This window comes from Dipodomys merriami, unplaced genomic scaffold (genome assembly GCF_024711535.1).
Source record: "Dipodomys merriami isolate MVZ:Mamm:240054 unplaced genomic scaffold, mDipMer1.0.p SCAF_2, whole genome shotgun sequence".
Lineage (NCBI taxonomy): Eukaryota > Metazoa > Chordata > Mammalia > Rodentia > Heteromyidae > Dipodomys > Dipodomys merriami.
Window position 1 is genome coordinate 72808293 of NW_027203381.1, and position 25008 is coordinate 72833300.

The window sequence follows — 25008 nt, forward strand, 5'->3', positions numbered from 1 at the left end:
ACTAGCATGTTTGGATGGCTGGGACTTGTTATCCATTAATACTAATGAGACATATAAGAATAAATCAAATATTGACAATGGAAATAGCATCTATACTTGGATGAGACAACTTGATAGCACAAAGCCAAAACTAAAAGAGATACATACTAAGCATAAATGCTTAGCTTCCAACACTAAGAAAAAATGGGATTTGGTTCCTAAATGAAAACTTTAGTTTCTCAGCAAGAAAAGGGTCAACTGTGATCTAAGCCATAGAACTATGTCACTGCTGGCCCTAAGCAACTTTGTGATGCTAGGATTTGTAAGTCATACAAACTCCCACCCAGACTCCTCCCTTCATGTTGCCAAGACATTTCAAGACCTGTTCTCATAGTTTCCATCTGCTCTGCTAGTAAGCTTCAAGCTACAGTGTGGTCTGGCTGCTTTTCAGGGCTCTTTCGGGAGTCAGCCTTTCCTACAAGCACTTTGGCATTTGGAAGGCTCCCTTTCTAAGATCTATCCAGGCAGTGTACTCAGGTGGCCTTCCTTATCCCTTCAGAAGTAAACAGAAAACAAAAGAACTAGAAACTACTTTGGCCTCATTTTGGCAATGTGAATAAATGTAAAATGATACCTGGTTCTCTTCAGAAGCATTATAAAGTTGAAGGAAGTTGTCTCATTTTCAACTTACTTTCTCAAAAAGCTAGGAGATTATATTTTACTTGAAAGTCACAAAATATAGACAAGTCATTCTTTAAGAAAATTTATTTGTTGTTCTAGCAGAAATAGGAAAATGGTGAACGTTTGTGCAAAACATACATTTATGAAGTGAATCCTTGTACCACACCCTCTTTTTTTAATACAGGCTTGTTGCTGTAACATTATCCCTGGATTTTCAAATCCAGCCAACACAGACACTTCTGCTACTCCGCTTTGTCCTTTATAGCTGCTGCTTCCTCTCTCAGACGAGCTTTCTTTTCCAAGTTCAACCGTGTTAAAGACTCATTTCTTTTGACAGCCTAAAGTTGAAACAGATTTGCATAGGTGAGTACAGCAGCCAAATGAAGCACAAGAGAGAAGCATACATATCACCCTCTTTCCCCTTATACTTGGTTTCCTCCCTTCCCTTCCATTCTGCTTTATATTAGATGTCTTCTCATTTCCATCCCCATCCCTTTTTGCTCCTTTCACTTTTGCCTTCCCAACTCATGTTTGCTTTCATGTCCTCTAGTTCCTTCTCTCTTAAACATTCAACTTTGGGAATCCCAGATTCCCAAAATATTAGCACTGATGACTTCCAGCAGTGTCTATCCCACAGCTCCACCCTCTGAACAAACAGTAGCAGAGGAAGCACCCATGCTCTTCCCTTGCTTCCCTCTGCTTTCTATGAAGCCTACATGAACAGCCAGTAAGAAAATTTTTATGTCAACTAAGTGAATCTAACAACCATACAGCTTGGTATTTTCTTATGTCTTTTGTCATTTCACATGCAATGTGAAGAAGAGAATGGAAATGGGAACTTGATGGTAAGGAAAAACAATAATCTCTCTTCCAAACTGCATTAAGTTCAAGCCCAGTACCATACTTGTAATCCTTTACCATTCAGGAGGCCGAGATCTAAGGATCAAGGTTAAAAGCCAGCCCAGTCAGAAAAGTCCATGAGACTCTATTTCCAATTAGCCACCAAAAGCTGAAAGTGGATATCAAGTGCTAGCCCCGAGTGAAGAGCTAAGGGACAATACCCAAGCCCTGAGTTCATGCCCTAGAGCTGGCACCAAAAACAAAAAGGGAAATATTAAGTTCAAAAGTTCATTCCAATAGCATTTATCAACTTTTTGCAACTGCAATTCCACAGAAGATACAATGCTACAATTGCATGGTACAGACAGGAAAGGAATTCTCCAAGTACACAAATTATATCTTCAGATGACATTAGAACCTAGGGGAAGAACTGACTCATGGAGTTTTCAACTCAGCAAGAAAAACTGAGTATACAAAAACAACACAGATTCCTCAGAATTCAAGAAACCCCTGTGTCCTGTCCACTGGCTTCTGTAGGTTTCAGTTTGAGTGTCATGGATGAGAAGTCAGTGAGAGAAACAGGGACAGAGGCTTAAGAGAACCTCACCCAGGTCAGCATACTTGCCCCTTTGTACTCCTGTGAGAACTGCAAGACTCTAAAGACAGCCAAAAGTTTATTTCCTTTTACTCAAGTCACTGGGAATAGGGAGATCAGTTAAGAATCTGTGTGAAGCAGAATCTTTTAAATTTCCGATTATAGTTAAAAGACATTTCCATGTAGAAGCTACAACATAGAATTAGAGATGGAATTAAAAGAAATGTTTGTCTGAATACTAATACTAAATACTAATAGCATGAAGTTTGATAATATGAACACTTGAGTTTTTATCTCACTATTCACTAGCTATGGCAGTTTGGGGAGAATTCTTGAATGTTTCTAATTCCAGTTGCTCCTTTATGAATTATGGTAATAAAAGACTCTCCCTTTAAGGTTGTTAGGGTTATGATGAGTAGTTTGCAGTTCCTGCTTACATGGTAAGCACTCAGAGACAGGGTCAAGTCTACTCATACATTAGGTAGACATCTAGGTTCAAATTGTGGTTCTATCATTAGGGAGATGTAGCTTTGGGCAAATTTTCTTTTTCTTTTCTTTTTGTCAATTATGGGGCTTGAACTCTGGGCCTGGGTGCTGTCCCTCAGCTCTTCAGCTCAAGGCGAGCACTCTACCACTTGACTCACAGTGCTACTTCTGGCCTTTTCTGCTTATGTGGTGCTGAGGAATGGAACCCAAGGCCTTATGCATGCAAGGCAAGCACTCTACCACTTAGCCACCTTCCCAGCCCCAATTATAATCTTTATTAAGTTTCTGAACTTGCATTCCTGTATACTGCTCAGGAACTACTGTCCTTAAAACATATGGCCCAGTTTTGTGGAGCTTTAAAGAACCATTGCTCAGCATATAAAACTGGGGCATAGGTCATATGGCTGAGTGCCACCTACCCTGTGCAAACCCTCAGTTCAAGCCCCAGTAATACTAATAATAAATAAGTTGCAGACTAGAAGTGGCTATGTAGGTGGTGTTTGTGTTTGTCATTGTATCAGTTGCATGTGTTCTTTTACAGCTTAGATTCAAAATTGTGAAAAATGTATGCATATTCTTAAAAGGGAAAGCTAAAAAGCTACTATTAAAGATTTTAAATATGTTCTTTTAATAAAAACAACATTTAGGTAAGTAAATTATTGATATTTTAAATTTAATACAACAAAAAAGCCAATAATAAGAATGCTCACTAAGGGCTAGACATTTTAGTCAATGGTACAGCACTTGCCTAGCAAGCATGAGGAACTGAGCTCAAACTCCAGTACCATCACACACACAAAGAATGTTCACCATGATTAAGGGACTGATAGTAAGAGTAAATAAACCTGTGGTTATTAAATATGCAAGTGTCATATTTCTTTTTCATTTTATTTATTATGTAGAGGTGATGACACTTTTTACTTTATAATAAACAATCAGTCCTCCTTGTTATTATCCCCAGGCATAATATCTCAGGTTTGTCCTGCTCTGTCTCACTTGCGTCCTAGCAGTTTTAACGCAAAAAGTGGTTTCCTCTTCTCAATACAAGGGTCACCCTTGCTTTCACCCCTTGCTCCATGGAGAACATGCAGACATGAGGGCCCACTCTCACCTTCTTGCCCTCGATAACCATCGCGATGCATCCTGCCACTGTCAGCGCAATCATTAGATAGCTGACCTTCACGCGGACTTTGTTCTTTGCAGCGTCAAGCATCTCAAACCTAATAATACAATGTGGCCATGAGAGGTTATTAAAAGCTGTGCCTCCTCAGCCAGGAGTGGAATGGTGTTTATAAAAGAAAAAAGGCGGGACTTTATAGCAACATGGGGAAGATGAAATGCGTTCACAACTCCATCACAACAAGACAACACAGATCTAAAGAAATAAACTCCTTATTGGAGTAGGATGATGTGGGGTGGGAGTGGGGAGTAGTTTCTACTTCTCAGACCCCTCCTGTCCAAGATGCCAGTCAATCAGTTCTTTAGCATGAGCCAGAAGCACTGCTTCTGTGGGGGTGATCACTGCCCTCCTTGGGGGTGGGGAAGGGGTGGAGGGAGCACTTGGTATTACCTGGAGATATTCTTGTCAACGCTATGAGAGTGGTGCTGGCATCTTAGAGGGTAGAGGCAGAGGCCAGGAATGCTGCTAACCATCCTCCAATACACAAGATAGTCCTCCAGAACAAAGAACATTCAATATTGCTAAGGTTGAGAAACTCAGGGTTGGAGGAAACTGTAACCATCATTTCCAAATAATGAAAAAGTCAAATCCTAGCCAATACTTAGTTTAAGGACGTTGGTGGCAAGAGGCATTTTTTCTGAATTCTAGAATGGGAATATGTTGCGGTGTTTGTCAGGCTTCCATCACTATAACCAATACCTGGAACAATCAACTTAGAAAAGGTAACTGGGGCTAGTGGCACATGCCTGTAATCCTAGCACTCAGGAAGCTGCGGCAGGAAGATTTGGAATTTGAGGCCAGTCTGGGTAATATTTCAGAAGGAAAACAGACAGACACACACACACACAGAGATTATTTTGGTTCAGCTTTCAGACCATGGTGGGTTGGCCAGTGGTGAGGCAGAACATGGCAGCAGTATGTGGGGGAACAAAACTTCTCACCTCATAGGAAGCAAAGGAGAAAAAGAGAATGAGATTAGGGCTCTATAAGGACCCAAAGCCCTTCCCTTTACGTTTCTACCATCTCCCAACAGCACCAGCTTGGAAACCAAGCTTTTTTTTTCCTCTTAACTATGGGGGGGTCTGAGAGCCAACCACAGAGGATGCACTGAGATAGTCATTCTCAAGCCTTGAATAGAGGTGCCACCCCAAAGCTAAAAAAAAAAAAAAGCAAACATCCTGTTCAGTCACATTTCTGAAGGTAGGAGATCAAACAAAAGCACAGCTGGCTGGGGAATGTCTGACAGCTGTTCACTAGTCACTATATAACATAGGATGAAGAGGTTTTCCAGCAGTTTTGTTCTGGGTACTTGCCAAAGACAAAACATTTAAACAGAACTCAGGGGCACACTGTTTTTTTCTTAAAGCAGATGGGTGAGAAAGGAAAGCAGCTTACAACCTAATCTCAGCACTCACGAGATAGTCTCTGGGATTTCATCTGCCTTTTTGAAGCGACCTGACCATATTAGGATCTTCTTCTCCCAATCCGTGGGTTTGTGTAATGGCACTCTGTGGCTGTACATGTCTGTAAGAGAAACCAGACAAGACCTTACTTCAGATTATAACATGCAAACTGCACAACAAAAACGTCCTACTTGTACTTTTCAGCCATTTATTAAACAGAAACATTGTAAAAGTTTGAGCTAAAGATTTATTTGAGCAGAATTTCTTTTTCTTTTTTTTTGTCAGTCATGGGGCTTGAACTCTGGGCCTGGATGCTGTCTCTGAGCTCTTTAGCTCAAGGCTAGCACTCTACCACTTGAACCACAGCACCTCTTCTGGTTTTCTGAGTGGTTTATGGGAGATAAGAGTCTCACAGACTTTCCTGCCTAGGCTGGCTTTGAACCGTGGTCCTCAGATCTCAGCCTCCTGAGTAGCTGGGATTACAGGCGTGAACCACTGGCACCTGCTGAACAGAATTTCTTAAAAGTGCCTTGTTTTTCCAATGGGCACTAAAGAAAAATAAAAGCCCTAATATAAATGCTAGTGGCTGAAATGTGAAAGAACACCATGAGCAGACGGTAAGTACAGAGAAACTAAGACAGGAGAGTGAAGAGCTTGCCTAATGTGGATAGAAGAAGAAAAGGTTGTAAGGTTAGACTAAAGAAACCTGGAACACCAACCTAAGGAGTTTGGACCTGTTTAGGGAAATACATTTTGAATTAAGAAAGCAGATACTGTTTAATTTGCACAATGAATCAAATAAAAGAAGGAAAAGTTCAGACAGGACCTATAACACAAGGGTGAGGCGATGTGTTCTGAATCAAAGGTGTAGCAATAGGAAGAGAGAAGAGGTCAGTCTAAGGATAACTAGAAGACTGATTAAGTTAAAGTTTAAAAAAAAATCACAAAGAACCTCAAACTCAAAAGACTAAAATAATAGCAGTCCTCTTAGGTAAGATATTATGAAGAGGACCAGTTAGGAAAGGAATGAACACAAATACCATTCCAGTCTAAATGGAATTCATGTCACCCGAGTAGGTCCTGTTAGTTAAGTGGTAAGGTTGAGCTGTGAGACATAGTTCAGGAAATCAGACAGCAGAAAGAGGTAGCAGAAGGAAATGGAACAAGCCAAAGAGGCAGGTGAACAGGAAAAGTACCAAACCGCAGACTGTAATGGACAAAGAATCCTTTGAAAAAAAGGAAAAGTCATGGAAAGGGTAAAAAAAAAAAAAAAAAAAGAGGGAATTACAGAACATTAGTGTTAGAGGAGATGTTAGATAATCTCAACTTAGTTTTACACAATGCCTATGTCCCTCTTCCAGAAAGACCATCTCCTTCCCCATTCTTTTCCACCACACCTTTGCTTCCATTTAATTAGAAAACAGCCAAAAGGAACAGAAAAGTCACCAGGAAAAACAATACAGAAAGAACCAAAGGCAAGACAAGAAGTTTACAAGTACAGAAATAGTACTACTATGTCTGAAAGTCTTCTCAATTGTCTTATAATGGCTTTATAGCTTCTATACATATGAAAAAAGTGCTATCCACAATTCTACTATCACATAACTATTAAGTTTTAACTTTGGTATGCACCTTGGTTTTATCCTCATGAGCTTGTGTGTGTGTGTGTGTGTGTGTGTGTGTGTGTGTGTGTGTGTGTGTGTGTGTGTGTGTGTGTGTGTGTGTGTGTGTGTGTGTGTTGCTTATGCTTAAACACAATATAAAATGTTGTATCCTGCTTTTTCCATTAATGAAATAAACATCTTCTATATTAGCGCATCATACTCATTTCTCCTAGCTGTAATATCAAGTAGACCTAACAAATTATTTATCATTCCTGGACTATTACATGTTTAGATACATTCCTGATTTTCCACTTTGTACATAATTGGAAAAAAGCAATAAACTTACTGGTTGTAGCTTTGGGACTTTCCTGTGGTTTGGTGCAAAATCCATTGAACCCCTTGAGTTCAGAGTTTCTGGTAAACCTTATAGCAGAGGAAGCATTTCGTTCATATAACTGGAAACAATTTCCTGGAAAAGAGAAAAAAATTGTTTCAGAGAGAGAATATTTTGTATTTTTTCCAAGATGAGAAACATCTTCAAGTTTTATACTTATAAAAATCAGTTCATTTGCAAAATAAAAAAATTAATTTGGTTAAAATTACTGTACTATACAATATATAAGATATTTCAGCTGGGCACCAGTGGCTCAGGTCTGTAATCATAGCTCTTCAGGAGCCTGAGATCTGATGATCACTGTTCAAAGCTACTCCAGGTAGGAAAACCTGTGAAGATTCTGGCTCAAGTGATAGAGTGCTAACCCTAAGCAAAAAAGCTCAGGGACAACACCCAAGTCCTGAGTTTAAGCCTCAGGACCAGCACACACATACATACACAAAAAATAAATGAACTGTGGAATGTAGGATATGTAACTATTTAACCACTTAAGCACTATGTTTAGTACTGCTATAAAATATAAATGCTTTGCTCTTAGAAACTTAGAAATGTGCAATACTAACATTGTAGTAGCAGTAAATTGTATGGTATGTATTCCTCGCATATCTTAACATGATAATAATGAATCTGGTGGTAGCACTATGTACTATGGCATCTAGGCTGTTTAGTATAAATCAAGTCACCATGTATACGTATATTTACATATAAGTATATAAAGCTATATGCCTATTATACTTTTAATATATAGCTTTAAGATAATCTGTTTATATGTAAATATATAGTTTATTTTTAAAATTTAAATTCAGAGTATTTTAAATCTCTATATAACCATCATCCAGTTTCAACAATTATCAATATTTAGGCAATATTGTTTTATCTAAATATAACTACCCCCTGTCCCTTAATGGACTATTTTAACATGAATCTCAAACATTAATTCTTCCATAAAAATTGTCCCAAAATTTAACTTTCCAAATTATATTCCAGAATGCCATTAATATAACAAAAGGTATATCCTTAACTTTAGCACAATATGATCAAATCATACTAACACTGAATTTCTGAAATAGGCTCACTTTTAAAAAATATTATTCTAGGGAATGTAGCTTAGTGGTAGAGTGCTTGCCTAGCATGCATGAAGCACTGGGTTCGATTCTTCAGTACCACATAAACAGAAAAAGCCGGAAGCAGTGCTGTGGCTCAAGTGGTAGAGTGCTGGCCTTGAGCACAAAGAAGCTCAGGGACAGTGTCCAGGCCCTCAGTTCAAGCCCCAGGACTGGCAAAAAAAATATATATATATATATTCTAACTACTTGTATACACTAAATATGGTTGGTGTTTCCTGAGTTTCTTTAAATCCTTTATATTTTTATATCCATTTGCTGAAGAAATTAGGACCCTTAGTCCTAGTTTCTTTTACTTTGGATTTTGCTGGACCATCTCCATGATGTACTCTAACATATTCTTCTTACTCCTCTACTTCTTAGAACACAACTTTGGTGCTTGATATGAATCAAGTTAGAAAGCTAGGTCTGGTGGCACACATCTGTAATGCCAGTATTTGGAGGACTAAGAAGGGCTACCTTAAATGAGTTCAAGGCCAGCCTAAGAAATATAGTGAGACCATATCTCAAAACCACACAACAAAAGTTTTAGTTTCTTAGCAAGGTACAAGTGGTACTGTGTACTTACTTCCTATTGTACTGTATCAAGACCTGCATAGCAATTTTGTTTCGTTTAGTGATATTAAATTTGACAGGAGGTGCTATCAGCCTGATTTAGTCCTTATAAAATTCCTCGTCATCTAATATTTTTATCAGCAAGGCTTCCCGCCCCCCTTGCTCCATTATTTCACCATCATTAGGGGTTACGAAATTGTAGTATTCTTACCACATGATTTGGTTAGTCTAAGATACAAGAAGATAAGAGATATGTAAAGTGTTTCTATTATTTGTATGTTTTCAAATTAATGAGATGATTTCCTTGCAACCTCCATAGGTAATCTTCCATGTGAAAGTAGTACAATGAACTCTTGCATATTTGTGTGTGTGTGTGTGTGTGTGTGTGTGTGTGTGTGTGTGTGTGTGTGTGTGTGTGTGTGGCTGGAACTCAGGGCCTAAACTATCCCTGAATTTTTTCACTCAAGGCTAGCACTCTACCGCTTTATTTTTATTTTATTTTATTTTATTTGTGAACATACGGTACAGAGTGGTTACAATTACATGGGCAGGATAATGCGTACATTTCTTACCAAGCATTGCAGCCTCCTCCTTTTGTTTACCCTTCACGTCCCTTCCCAGCCTCCCCCCTCCCCCCCAATCCCAATCCTTCTCCTTTCCCCCCATTCCCCCCCCCCCGCACCGACGTTGTAAAGCTCGTTTTGGACATAACAATTTGTACTTCTCATTGTTGCAACAGGTCCACCTGTATCCTTAAACAACTGGTTTTTCCCCATCTCCTCCTCAAGTTATACTGACATCAAATATAGTGAAAGCAGGGGTTATACTGTGGGGGAGGGCACTCTACCACTTTAAACCACAGCACCACTTCCAGTTTTCTGGTGGTTAATTGGAAATAAGTATCTCGTGGACTTTCCTGCCTGGGCTGGCTTTAAACCAACCGTGATCCTCAGATCTCAGCCTCTTGAGTAGCCAGGATTACAGATATGAGCTACCGACACACACCTAACTCTTGCATTTTAACTTGTGATGTATTCCCATCTATAGTTTTTGCTTATGTGCAGCACACCAGAATCAATGCAGAAATAACATGAACCAGGAGTTTTTTAAAGTTCTCTGGTCTTTCCTGAAGCAATGTGAACAATCTTGCACATATTCCTGACCAGACATGTGAGGGCTTTTCACATATCAGAATGGGCATCACATTTCCCAAGTCTCCCTTTTAAATGTTTCATCTGCTTCTTGTCTGACTCACCTATTTATTACCACCTTCTCCAAGATATATTAAACAATACTGCTGGTAATTTTGAACAAATGCCTCAGGGAACAAGTTGTTTGTACAGAATCAAGTGAAGACTTATCTGTGTAGATGAGGAAGGGGGGTGGTGGGTGTCTGTGTCTGAGAATGGCCAGACAAATAAAAAATAAAAACAGTAACAAGTGTATGGGATTTGGGGGAGTGGGGAGCCTCAAACTTATTATTCTTTCTCCAAACCCTGCTAAGTAGTTACTAAGCTAAACTAAGTCACTGGTCTTAGTAACTTCTGTGATTCTGAAGCTGTCAGTCAAGGCTACTAAGAAGCTAAGAGAAGATAGGAATGATGCAAGTTAAAAATAAGAGGCACTTAAAAGCTTATTTTATTTTAGCTGCAAAACAATGACCCTACTTGGGAACCACATATTAACTTGGAGCAGGATAAAGGTAGGCATCCCACATTCCATTTTGTACCTATGTCTTTTGTCTTGCAGTCTCTTTGAAGCCATTTTTTTTTGTTGTTGTTGTAAGGTAGGATACTACAGGCAACCTACCAGGAGTCAATGACTTGTAACAAGGTCTCCCTTGGCCAGCCCTGAAACATACTGTCAAGAGTCCAGATATAACCTTGGGACTGTTTTAACAATACATATGTTCTCACTCCCTATCCTCAGTTCTCCCTATTTAGCTTAAAGCAAATGTCTGTACCTTTGAAGATGGCTAAAAGGTAGTAAGTATTTCTCTGCCCTTTACCCTGTCTCTTTATTTGGCAGATAGAAGTAATTGGCCAGCCCTGACATGTGAAACTCCTGAAGTTTGGGCCCCAGGTTAAAAGCTCAGGTTTTAAAACTACTTAAGACTTGCTATTCCTGAGCTGGGAATGTGGCTTAGTGTTAGAGTGCTTGCCTAGCATGCATGAAGCCCTGGGCTTGATTCCTCAGTACCATATAAACAGAAAAAGCCTGAAGTGGTGTTATGGCTCAAATGGTAGAGTGCTAGTCTTGAGCACAGAGAGGATTAGGGGCAGTGCCTAGGCCCTGAGTCCAAGCCCCAGAACCTGAAAAAAAAAAACAAAAACTAGCTATTCCTAACATAGTTTGGTCATTTTTCTTGAATAAATGCCCCTCAGATCACTGTACACCTCTGATTGTTTTCAGAGTTCTGAAAAAAAAATTTGTTTTTTTTTTTGACAGTTTTGGTAATGTTTTAGTTTTATCTAGAAATGGATTTTCAGAGGTGTTTATCTTGATGATACTGAAGTTGGCACCTCTCTCTAACTGCAATAACTGCTGGTTACCTGCAGTATGATTTATTCCAAAGGCCTTATTTTTGTTTTCTATGTAACCAAAACATTGGTGCCATTTAGGGGTAACAGGTTTACAGTTGCTCTTAGCTTGTTTCTCATTTTACATGTAATAATGTAGGGGTAGAGGTGTGACTCACATGGAAAAGTACTTGCCTAGTTTGCATAAACAGGCCCTGAGTGCAAACCCAATTCCACAGGGATAAATGCAATAATTACTGCAGAAGGCTGAGTTAAGGGTTAAATGGGAAAACAAACATGGGACCATCTGCTGAGATACTTGAAACACAGACACTGAAGGTTTGGTTCAATTTCTAACACTACTTAAAATACAAATCTTCAAACACTTCCAGAGTACTTCTCACCTCTACCCTGAAGGTGGCCCAAACTTCTGATAGAAGTAATTGCACAGTTGTGAGAGCATGGGAAAAGCCTTTGAAGTTCTTCAGTAGTTCTGGAGAATAATTTTTTTTTTTTTTTTGTCGGTCATGGGGCTTGAACTCTGGGCTTGGGCCCTGTCCCTGTGCTCTTCAGCTCAAAGCAAGTGCTCTACTGCTTAAGCCACAGCACCACTTTCAGTTTTCTAGTGGTTTATTGGAGATAAGAGTCTCACGGACTTTCCTACCCAGGCTGGCTTTGGACCGAGATCCTCAGATCTCAGCCTCCTGAGTAGCTAGGATTACAGACGTGAGCCACCGGTGCCCGGCTAAGATGAAAATTTTTATAGTTCTTATTCTCATATACATATATTTGACATCTGTGATAGGATATGTATTTCCTATGACTATAATGAATATGGTATGCCTATCTGTTAAGACACAATGCACTAGTCCACCTACTCTTAATTGACAGTTTGGAGTACATGTAGGGAATTTGTGAATTTCTCTCTTCTCAGTTGTCAGGATTTGGACTCAGGGCCTTAAGCTGGCTCTGCTTGCTTGCTGAAATTGTTATTAGGTTTGTTAGAAATCTGTATTTGAGACTAGACAAGAATCATAGGTTTTCTTCTGCCTTAAACTGTGGTAAAATATTTATAACATAAAAATATACCAACTTGAGATAGGTGAGTATCAGCAGGAGAGGGGAAAGGCTTACAAAGAAGAATGTGGTCATTGTCTTTTTTTTTGTTTTTTGTTTTTAAGAAGAGAGAGTGGGGTGGGAATGTGGCTTAGTGGTAGAGTGCTTGCCTAGCATGCATGGGTTTGATTCCTCAGTACCACATAAACAGAAAATGCCAGAAATGGTGCTGTGGCTTAAGTTGTAGAGTGCTAACCTTGAGCAAAAGAAGCTCAGGGACAGTGCTCAGGTCCTGAGTTCAAGCCCCAGGACAGGCCAAAAAAAGAAGAAGAAAAAAAGAAAAAAACAAGAGAGAGTGGCTCTGTGCATCACCTTTGTAATAACAATAAAAAATAAGAAAAAGAAAAAGAAAAAGAAGAGGTTGGGATACATTGTGTACATGTGTGTAAATGTCACAATGAAGCCCCTGTCCTAATGTATACAGATAAGAAAAACTATCAATATTATTATTTTGTGTGCAGTTAGTTCAATGGCATCCAGTGTATTTATAATGTAGTCAAACCATCACTAAAATATCATCTTTGGGACTTTGCCTCTTCCCTAAAGAACGCCTTGTTAGTATGAGCCAGGCACACGGCCTTGTTGTCCCATTTTTTCTCTTTGGCAGGCACTTAGAAAGAAGCAAGGTTAACTGTCTGCTAGCTGCTCTCTAAACAGAAAACAGAGACAGAATCAATAACTGTTTCCTTGGTAACTGAACTTTTCTATCCATCATAATTAGAACAAAGGCAGATCAAGAGACAACAACAGAACAGAGGCTATTTAGGAGAACAGAGAAAAATAGACTATTAGGTAATAATAAAGCTGAAAATGCACAGAATGGATAAAAATCTAGGTCAGTAGGACTTAGATACTGCTATGGAGTATATGTGTGTGTGTGTGCATGCGCACATGTGCATGCGCATGTGTGTATATGTATGTGTTATACTAAGTGCATGCAAGGGTGAGAAAAAATAATAGGGGATGTGAAGGGTCTGGGAAGGTGGCTCAGTGGTAGAGCGCTTGCCTTGCATGCTTGAGGCCCTGGGTTCGATTCCTCAGCACCACATAAGCAGGAAAAAAAAAAAGCCAGAAGTGTCATTGTGGCTCAAGTGGTAGAGTGCTAGCCTTGAGCTGAAGATCTGAGGGACAGCGCCCAGGCCCAGAGTTCAGGCCCCATGACCGGACCCCCCCCCAAAAAAAAGGGGGGGATATGAAGTGTGCATATGTCAGTATATACATATACACATACACACACACACACACACACACACACACACACACACACACGAAATCTTAAAGTTGATAGGAAAGTCTCTTTAAGAATGTTGCTTTTGAAAGAAGCAAGGGACTAAGCTTTGTAGCTATGTGGTGTAAGAATATTCCAAACAGCAAAATGCCCTGAAGTGGTTCTAGGGACCACACAGAGGCCACAGAGACTGCACAGAAGCATGTAGGCAGGTAGATAAGTAGAATCTGGGAAAGAAGTGTGTGGAGAAATTAGGGGGCTGAAAACAGTAGAAACTGTCTTGACAGAAACTATCCCCTAACCCTTTCTTACCCCAACTTCACACTATATGCCCCTTACTCTTACTTCCCTAATGTATAAACACTAATTAAGACATATACAAATATGATGTAATTATAAACCTCAGAGGCCAATGTAAAAACAATTTTAATAAAAATTTATCACTAAAAACAAGCAAGCATGGAGTACTTGATGTGCTCTTGAGTTTTATAATTATAGCAGATTTTCTTTTTCTATTTCAAGGAGATAGAACAAATTGCCCCAGACATCTAAAACCGAAATTTTCCACCATCTGATGGATCACAATTAAAAACATACAAACCAAAAGAAAACAGCCCTTTAACCCTCTGGCTGCACTTGCAGTCTGTCCCTAGCTGACCATTTCTGTGTCCCCAGAGTCCTAGCAGGAAGCTGAGATGAAGATTCAAAATGGCATCTAAGATTCTAACAAGTGGCTGGTTACTTTTAAGAGTAGAAGTTCTCAAAACTGCTTGTCTAGGGACAAGCTGTTTGAAAATCAGTGGGTTGGCTAGATGCAGGTGGTTCAAGTACTAGCTCCTTTCTTAGTAGTCTCTTTCCACAAAAATAATTTCTAACCCCAGGGTGGGGAGTGGGGATGCTTTTTATCGGACTCTTTTGAGTCATATAAATCCCAGAGAATTCCAGGAGATAACAGGCACAATGCAATGTACGACGTGACAAATCTCTGGGAATCAGTGATGGTAAATGAATACTGGAAAAAGGACCTTTAGATTTTCTGATTTAGTGTTCCTTAATCTGGTGTCAAGATCCATTGTCAGCTCTGTTGCAAGTAATAATTTACTAGCTATGAAGTTTGTCAATATTTACTTAAAAGAAATTTGTTAAAACTCTAAAAAATGTACATTACAAAGAACTTTGACACACATAAGCTTTAAAACATCAACTAAGAAGGGGAACTTGTATATACATAGTACCGAGTTTTAGCCACTGGAAAGGCTAAGAATCAGTGACACCTCAGAATCGATGATTATACCTAGTTCCAGGTCCTGGTTTCTAAATACCATTCTCCAATAAAAGGAACCAGTTTACTTGAGGAGAAATGGCTGATCTACCCCGAGGCAAAGACAAAAACAACAGGAGCCTAGATCATCTTTTAGTGACAGAAAATCAGGTGTTCCCCATCAAAAGGTGGGCATGTAGAGACAGGCCGGATGATATAAAAGAACCTAAAATGGAGTAATTTAAAAAAGAAAGTAAAAAAAATGTAGAAATCTGACATATAAAATAAGCCCATACTAACAGCAACAGAATAAATGAATAAGTGGAGAAAAAGGACAGATTTTCTTTATTTAAGTAACAACAACAACAACAAAACTCCAAATATATGTTAATTCTCAGTTTAGTCACTTGCTCTCAAAAGACTAGAATATGAAAAGGAGAAAAATAATAACTTTATTTGGAGAGAATAAGTTAAAAGGTTCAAATCACTAGTCATACATAAGTCGCATGGATCTCATGCACACTTAATATGATACGTACAGAAAGACACTTTACTTCTGTGCTAGTTATTCTCCAAATCCCATACATCTGATCATGGAAAATATCATACAAACCCAAATAGGCATTTTATAGAACACCTAGTCAGTATTCTTCAAAACTGTCAAGGTCATGAAAATAAAAAGTTCTGAACTATATGGAGCAGAAGAAACTAAGGAGACATAACAACATAATGCAAATGAGATCCTGGAACAGAAAATAGAATAATGGAAAATGGAATAAAACAAGTCTCACTTTATAGTTTATAGTAACGTACCTGTGTTATATCACAGATAGGTAAAATGTTAACATTTGAATGAGGGGTATACAGAACTCTGTATTCATATGCAACTATTCTGTAAATTACAATTATTCTAAAACAAATGTATTTTTAAAATATGTGTACTTAGTTATATATTTAAAAGACATTAAAGCCAGGCACTGGTGGCTCACGCCTGTAATCCTAGCCACTCAGGAGGCTGAGATCTGAGGATCACAGTTCAAAGCCAGCCCAGGCAGGAAAGTCCGTGAGACTTTTATCTCCAAAAAACCACTCAGAAAACCAGAAGTGGCGCAGTGACTCAAGTGGTAGAGTGCTAGCCTTGAGCTGAAGAGCTGAGGGACAGCGTTAAAGTCCAGAGTTCAAGCCCCATGACCAACCAAAAAAAAAAAAAAAAAGATATTGATAATACAAAAATTGTTGGTATCTATATAAAAATTTTGCTCATGCTTGCATGCCAGTATGCTTCTGGAATGGGACAGGAAAAGAGAGCTGGAGCATAGCAGGAAATGTGCCCATTCTGACAAGGGACAGATTATTCCTAGCCTCAACACTGATCTGGCCTGCACTTGTATCTGGATCTGTCTACTGGGCTACCAACACTCACAATCAAGCTGTCATGTTACTGACACTAGGCTGATATTCTAGGGGGACTCTAAAGCTAAGTGACAATGCTGGCACAACTCATTCTGGTTCTTGATACTGTGGCCAACTGTACTCCTCCACAATCTTGCCACATCCTCCCAAAAGGCTTTGCTGAAGCAGACTAGTAACAGTGCTGTTTTAGGAAGACAAATCTTGAGCACAGAAAGCAGTGAAAGTCCGAGGTGAAAGCAGCATGAAGTAAACAGTAGGAGGGGGAAGACCAGGACATGGAATCCTTTTAGGTGGCATCCCAAAACTATTGTTCAGGATGATGACACAAAGGAAGCAGGATAGTGGTAGTTACAGGGAAGACCCAACTGATGTTAAAGCAGTAGGAAGGCCGGGCACTAGCGGCTCATGCCTATAATCCTGGAGACCCAGGAGGCTAGGATCTGAGGATCATGATTTGAAAGCCAGCTCAGGCAGGAAAGTCTTTGAAAACTTTGTCTCATGTCAAATTAACCACCAGGAAGTGGTATTGCACTAGATTTGAGCAAAAAAGCTCAGGGGCAAACCTAGGCTTTGAGTTCAAGTCCTAGGGCTGGCACAAAAACAGGTAACAGGAGGAAAAATGAAACAGACTAACACTGAGTTTTATAAATTGCCATTTGTAACATTGTCTTTATGTTGAGGAAGAAAACCCTTGAGTACAAAAATAAAATTGGTTTAAAAATAAAATTTTGGAGCCAACCCACTTTTTAAGTTAAGGATAAAGTTATGCAAATGGAAGTTTACAATTCTACTTAGTATCTGGTGGTAGAACTATTTGGGGCTACTGTTTAGTAATCCTTTTTCCTCTTATTAGTTCCCAGCCCACTGCCAAAATAGTGGCTATTAATTCTTCTGACCTTAGTTTTGTATTTTTTTTTTTTTTAATAACCGGTCATGGGGCCTGAACTCTGGGCCTGGGCGCTGTCCCTCAGCTCTTCAGCTCAAGGCTAGCACTCTACCACTTGAGCCACTTCCGGCTTTTTTCTTTTTGCTTATGTGGTGCTGAGGAATCGAACCCAGGGCCTCAGGCAGGCAAGGCAAGCGCTCTACCACTGAGCCACCTTCCCAGCCCCTTCTGACCTTAGTTTTGTGAAAGAAACAGGCTCTCCATCTGTTTTTTCATCCTTCCCTGGCAGGCCTGGAATTGGTAAGCCCTTCCACCTACCATTCCCCAAAGACCACTAAAAGATCACAACTACACTTCCTTACTTTCCACTGTCTTTTTCCTTTTCACCATCCTGTCAAAAAAGAAAAAGGACAACAAAAACAAAAACAAAAACAAATCCTTGAAATTATAAATGTCTTGCTCATTATGGAAAATATGGACGTTAAGAAAAGGACAACAGCTGGGTGCTGGTGGCTCATGCCTGTAATCCTACTCATGTGGCTGAGATCTGAGGATCACAGTTTGAAGCCAGCCCAGGCAACAAAGTCCATAAGACTCTTATCTCCTACAAACTACTCATTAAAAGCCAGTAGTGCTAGGGCCCAAGTGGTAGAGTGCTAGCTTTGAGCAAAACGAAGCTCAGGGACAGTGGCAGGCCTTGAGTTCAAGCTCCGTGACTGGCACACACACTTACAGGGTAGAAAAATAAAGGCACACAGATTAACATCTAGGGATAACAACTTAATATTCTTTCTTTCCGACTTTTTCCTATGTCTATATATTACCTACAATTTTCACAATCACATAATACTTTGCTTATGACATGCATATTATTCTTGGTAATTTAAAATACTTTTGATAACTTTATAACATCCAACACATGGATGTAACCTGAATTTAATCACACCTGGATTTTTGTTTCCTGTTTTTACTATCATATATAGTGATGATAACCACTTTGTGTGTGTGTGTGTGTGTGTGTGTGTGTGTGTGTATTGGGGCTTAAACTACGGGTATGGGCACTGTTCCACAGCTTTTTCATTCAAGGCTAGTTTTTTTTTGGTGGTTAATTGAAGATAAGAGTCTCACAGACTTTCCTGTCCTGGCTGCCTTTGAACTGTACTCCTCAGATCTCCTGAGCAATTAGGATTACAGGCATGAACTACTAAAGCCCAGCTTTTGTTTGTTTTTGAAATGGGATCTTGCTCTTTTGTCCAAGTTGATCTTCAGTTCAAATAACCTCCTGCCTCTGCCTCCTAAGTAGCTGAGGCTATGATTTTTGATGGAATTTCTAATTATTTTCTTTGTACAAAATCCTGTAAGTGGAGCATTAAAAAAAGACTCTCTTAAAGCTTATTCATAAATGTTACATATATATCTTACATATATATCTTAAATTGTTTTCTAGAATGGTTGAACCAATGTATACAACCATTAGTATGAGGCAAAACATTCACTTATCTTCAACAGGTCCTAAAAATAAAAAAAAATTTAAAAAGGAATCTTCCTTTTCATAGGTCATTGGCTAAGTGGCATAGTCGTACCACCTTCATTCTACCGTTTACTACCTTTCTTCCCCAAGCACTTCACTAAAATTGTCCTAATGCTAATGATCCTTATGGAGTCCTATGAGTACATTTTTGACTCTCATGATTAGCCCATTTTCTTCCACTCTTCTCACTGTTGTGACCATTTGATATGGCTGATGCCATCGATCTACAAGGACCTAATCCCTCTTAAATCACCATTCTCTTACTTCCCCTCCAACATTTTTTTTCCTATTTTCTTTGCCACCTTCTGTTACTTTCAATATGTCAGGCCTCCACAAGTCAAGTTCTGTGCTGCTCTGAAAGGACTGTGCCATTCTTTTTTAATAATCTGCTCTATTCTGATGGCTCCTAAATTTTTACCTCTAACCTCTTCAAGTCTTTGACTGAGAGGTCTTATCATCACCTATCACTCCATAACACCCCCAACATAGTAATGTGAATTGTCTGCCCAATCAAAATAAATCTGTATTGGTATTCCTCATTACTTTCCTAACTTTCATATTTGTGTCAGTAGGTAAGTTTTGCTGTCTTTCCCACTCAAAATATTAAACGTTATGTCTTATCTTTATCCAAAATTCATACTACTAATTTCTTCAAGACACTTCTTAAATATACTCCTTTGTCATTCCCACCATCACCTTAGACATGGACCATTGTAATATTTTCACAAGGTTTCAATAATTTACCTTGTACATACTTAGCCTTGTTAATTTTCCAAAGATGTTTCTTGGATGACTTATCTTTTGAAAGCTTTTTTTCCCCCCCAAATCCATCTGGTTCAAATTCCTCATTTAGGAAAAAAAAATATAAAACATATTTTTTTCTTAAAAACCACTATATATATTCTCCAGATTAAAATCCAAGGTAATCCAAGCTTCTCCTGTTGACCTTCCTCCCTCACACAATCCCAGACCAATTATTGTCCCTCTTCTGCTAATGTCACTTGTGCCCTTTCTGTTTCAATGGAGTTTTGTGTTGATAAGTCTACCCTTCAGGACTTTTTAGAAGTCAGTAGTGTACTTGTTCTTGGGAAGGAGCCAGTGTGGAGAAACCCTGATTTACAGTGTTTGCCAATAACTGCCACCATAGCAGATTTCAAGCTACCAATGCTGTATCACCAATTGTTAAATTAGGAAGATGTGCACAATGTCAGCAAGAACAGGCCAAGGCTACTGAAGCAGCACTTACAATCTGGTCTGTAATCTAGAATTTAATATAGAGCAGTTCATTCATTTCTGAGCTTTGTGTATAGAGTACACAGTATGTGCTCCATGAAAACTTCTCCAGGCCAGACCTGGAGAAGTGTGATAAGCAAAGTCAAATATGGGAGTGACTAAATGGGCATGATCTCAGGATTAGTTCGTGAGAACAAAAAAAAAAAAAAAAAGAACAATGAAGGGTTAGAATGTGGTAGAAATAAAATGAGAATGATAGCTAGGATATATGTTAAATGCCAGCTTTGTACCTATATGATCCTTCTTTATAAGTCAATTCCCTTAAGTCTTAAATTTCCTAGGCAAAAATTAAAGGACTGGACTATGGCATTTTTTTGATGCCATTCCTAGCGCTTGAATTCAGGACCAGGCCACCGTTCTTAATGTTCTTTTTACTCAAGGCTAGCGCTCTACCACTTGAGCCACAGTGCCACTTCTGGTTTTTGAGTGGCTAATTGGAAATAAGAATCTCATGGGGGACTTTTCTGCCCCTACTGGCTTCAAACCTCAATCCTCAGATCTCAGCTTCCTGAGTAGCTTGGATTATATGAGTGATCCACTGTTGCCCAGCTGGCTTTATTGTATATAAAGCGTCTCATGGACTTTTATGCCTGGACTGGTTTTGAACTGAGATGCTCAGACTCAGCTTCCTGAGTAACTAGGATTACAGGAGTGAGCCTGGCTGGAGTATGACTTTAAAAAAAAAAAATCAGTTTACTCTCGCCTGTTATCATAGTTACTTACGGGGCTAAGATCTGAGGATTGTAGTCCTAAGCCAGCCCCGAAGTAGCACTGTGGCTCAAGTGCTTAAGAGCTGAGGGACAGCACCCAAGCCCAGAGTTCAAGTCCCACGACCAGAAAAAAATCAGTTTACACTAGTTTTATGGTGGGAAGATTTCATTGCTTTATTTTATTCTTTTATTTTTTTTAATTTTTTTTCTACTTTTAGAAGAAAGGAAGTGTTGAATGCTCAACTTTTAACTGCTTAGTCTTCTACCATTAAGAAAAAAAAAATTTTTTTGCCTATCTACTATAAACTAGAGTACTGAGGGTTTAGTAAAAACAAATCCAGTCTTTACCCCCATACAATCCACATGTATCAGTCAGTATTAAGTTTCTAAACATCTGTATGCCTTTCTCTGAGTAACAGATGTAAACTATGGATTCTCTCTCTTCATAAAACCAGTATATAATCATTAGAATCTGAATATACTTTCAGAGTTTCACAAGACAACTCATCTGTGAAGTCCAAGCACTGCAAGTTAATCACCTTAGATCTATATCTACATCAACAAAACAATAAAAAATTCAAACTCATAAAACCCTACATTTTATTTGCTAAGGGAGTACAACAATATTTCCAGTGGAAGTAATTAAAAGTATAGGCACACTGCTCAAATGATTAAATTTTGGTATCTGAAATCTTAATCACCTAGAATATCTAATTGCAAATAATACTTTAAGTAAGTAAAGTATGCCTAGATGTATCATTCCTTTGGTTGAGTTTACTTATCAAATCAGTCTTCTTCCTTGAAAACTATTTACATATAAGTACATACACTCCCATTTCCAAAATAAATCTTCATTTCTTGGCCCTTCAAATTCACAATTAGGAGATTCAATTGGGCAAATATCCCAATGAGCAGCTTCAACAATAGCAAAGAACACAAATTCCAGACATAGAAGACAAGGCACCACCTCCATCCCAGCTCTTACATTTTCTGGCAAAGTGGTCTTGAACAAATCACTTAACCCTTTGACATACATTTCTTCATTCATAAAAAGGAGAGGGGATAATAAGACTTACTTGAGAAAGCTGCTGTAAGAAATCAATCAAATAAATATGTGAAAGTATTTAGCTGTGAAATAGGAAAAGGTAAGACAAATCATTTGAAGTTGCTCACGAAACATAAGATATTCACAAATCATTTGGAAAGAGTTGCTAAAATAGTCACAGAAGCTCATACCTGTAATCTTAGCTACTTGAGAGGTTAAGATCAGAAAGATTACACTCCATTTGAGCCCCCCCCCACACACACACACTCTTGAGTCCCACATCTTTAACAAAATAAGCTGGACCTGGTGGAGTGTGCTTGTCATTCTCCCTACAGTAGGAAGTATAAATAGGAGCAATACAGTTCAGGCCAATCTGCACAAAATAGAGACCCTATCTCTAAAACAGTAGCAAAAAGGGTGGGAGTCATGGCTCAAGTAGTAGAGTACTTGCCTAATATGAAGCCCTAAGTTCAAACAAACAAACAAAAATACAAACCATAGTTGTTTATATAACATCTTTAATGTGCTATTTAATATTTTCTACCTGAAATAAAATAAATTGTTCTTAAATTATACAGCTTTTTGTTTTTTGTTTTTGTTTTTTGGGTCCGGCCGTGGGGCCTGAACTCTGGGCCTTGGCGCTGTCCCTCAGCTCTTCAGTTCAAGGCTAGCGCTCTACCATTTGAGCCACAGCACCACTTCTGGCTTTTTTCTTTTTCCTTATGTGGTGCTGAGGAATCTAATCCATGGTCTCATGCATGCAGGGCAAGTGCTCTACCACTGAGCCACCTTCCCAGCCCATGGGTTTTTTTTTTTTTTTTAACTTGTTTATGTGCTTGATAGTAAAGTTGTAAAACACCCCCGAAAGCTTAAGAAGAGAGGCTTTGGAATTTGTGATGCCTAAGGTAAGAAAAGTAGGAAAGACTATCAGCTCCTTCAGTCTTAATTCCAAGTAAACAAAGTTGCTCTTAGAAGTTCTTTATTTTTTACAAAGCAATGGTTCCTTCACTTACTCTACTGAAAAGCTTACACCTAATAACAATGTACAGAAAGATAAAATCAAATGAATCAACAATTTTAACAGGGCTTTACTATTCTTTTTTTTTTTGGGGGGGGGTCCGGTTGTGGGGCCTGAACTATGGGCCCGGGTGCTGTTCCTCAGCTCTTTTTTGGGGGGGGGGAGGGTCCGGTCGTGGGGCCTGAACTCTGGGCCTGGGCATTGTCCCTCAACTCTTCAGCTCAAGGCTAGCGCTCTACCACTTGAGCCACAGCGCCACTTCCGGCTTTTTTCTTTTTGCTTATGTGGGGCTGAGGAATCGAACCCAGGGCCTTGAGCATACAAGGCAAGCGCTCTACCACTGAGCCACCTTCCCAGCCCCTGTCCCTCAGCTCTTTAGCTCAGCGCTCTACCACTTGAGCAACAGCACCACTTGCGGCTTTTTTCTTATGTGGTGCATGCAAGGCAAGCACTCTACCACTGAGCCACCTTCCCAGCCCTTTACTATTCTTTGTAATGCAGAGGTTTACCTATAAACTGATTAACCCTCTGCAGTTCAGACATGTCTCCCAGTGTATTTTCCACTGTGACACAAAGTATAACTTTTTTAGGGGGGGCTATATATCAAAATTCTACATTCACTTTTTTTTTCATTGCTTCATTTACATTTGCAACATACATTTGCATTATTTCAGTAGCCAAGTTTAGGGTTATTCTTCCTTCCAAAATGACTTTTTAATAATTTGGTACCAAGGAACAAAAGATCAGCACAGCTCAACAAAACTCAGAATGGTGGCCGAAAGAGCAAATTGTCCTGACATCCACAAAAAGTCCAGATGCAAATACTCTTTTTAGTTTTTAATCCCTGCGGTGCCAAGATTCTGCTAGCTTCTCAGAGAAGAAGTCAATCCTAAAATACCTACCCCACAAACAACCCCTACTTCGAAAACAAGGTATGGATCCTGCATTTCCATCAGGCTTTCTTCCAAGAAATTCAAAGCACTGACTTGCAGATTGCTTATAAATAATAGTCCCATATCTTAGGAAAACGATCCCTAGTATTTCGTGAGACGTTAAACCCCAGATTCTCTACACAAGAGTGAATTCTTGAGAAGTGGGGGAAAGAGTAGAGTAACGGGTGAGGAAGGTGAGGAGGAAGTTCTAGAATAACAGGTGTTCTAAGGACTGAGCTGGGGAAGGGGGCGGGTGGGGGGGAGGAAATCTGTAGACCAGGAGGAACAGAAGTGACACGTCAAGGGTCCCTTAAGTGGGTGAGAGGAGGTGGATGGAGAGGCAGGTGCGAGGGTCATGCCAGCAGCTGCTCGATCGGCCTTGGCTCTGCCCTCACTTCCATGAAGTGGGTGAGATTCCGAGTCCCCTGGAGGGGATGCACGGGGAGGCAGAGCAACTCCCGAGTCTGGAGGACCGCGGGTTTCTCCCTCTCCCCAGCGGCCGCGCTGGTGGCCTTCCCTCCCGTAGCCCGCCCTGCATCTCACCCGCCGCCAGTCGCAGGCCACGCCAGCTCCCCATGGCCGCCTGCTCCTCCGCCGTCCGCACCGAACCTCGCGGAGTGCGGTGGCGCCAGCGCACTCAATGTCACCCGGCCGGGGCTGGGGAGGCTGCGGGTGGCGCCGGAGGGCGGGGCAAAGGGCGGAGCCAATAGGGTGTGAGTGACGCGCGGGACGTGTGGGACGTGCGGGACGCTCTGAAGACGCGGGCCACCGGCCCAGCCCCGGCCCTTTGTGGGCGCTGAGCCCGAGTGTGCAGCGCTTTGGGCGTGCCCCCGTCAAGTTGGATATCGGGAGCTTTTGCCTTCACACAGAAGAAAAGCATTAAAGAGGAAAATCGTGACACGTTTCTGAGCTGTCCACTCCCTACATACACTATCCAGATAGGCCAGCCTCTCCGCCAACTGCTTCCCCATGTGCCCAACGAATACGGGCACCGCCCGCTGGTCCCCGCTGGCTCCAGGTCTTGTGGCCTTTGGAACTTCTCTAGGGACAATATGAGAAACTGACTTTTTAAAATAGGAAATGTGTCCACCGACGCTGCCAGAAATGCCCGGGTTATTTTAAGCATCTCAAATCCCAGATGCCTCTCTGGACAAAAGGTGGACACTGACTGGATAGGAAGGATTAGAAAAGGCTCCGTTTCCTAGGATTCCCTTT

The 25008-nt window shown here is 40.0% G+C and overlaps 1 protein-coding gene across 1 annotated transcript; it reads right to left on the minus strand.

Moving 5' to 3' along the window:
- Positions 1 to 729: 729 nt before the first annotated feature.
- Positions 730 to 24453, minus strand: Fam162a (family with sequence similarity 162 member A). Its single transcript, XM_070030085.1, has 5 exons — positions 24337 to 24453; positions 7115 to 7237; positions 5177 to 5285; positions 3693 to 3801; positions 730 to 998 (listed from the first exon to the last, which is right to left on the minus strand). The coding sequence occupies exons 1-5, from the start codon at positions 24368 to 24370 to the stop codon at positions 903 to 905; spliced, it is 471 nt and encodes a 156-aa protein (XP_069886186.1). The 5' UTR covers positions 24371 to 24453; the 3' UTR covers positions 730 to 902.
- Between the last annotated feature and the right edge of the window lie 555 nt (positions 24454 to 25008).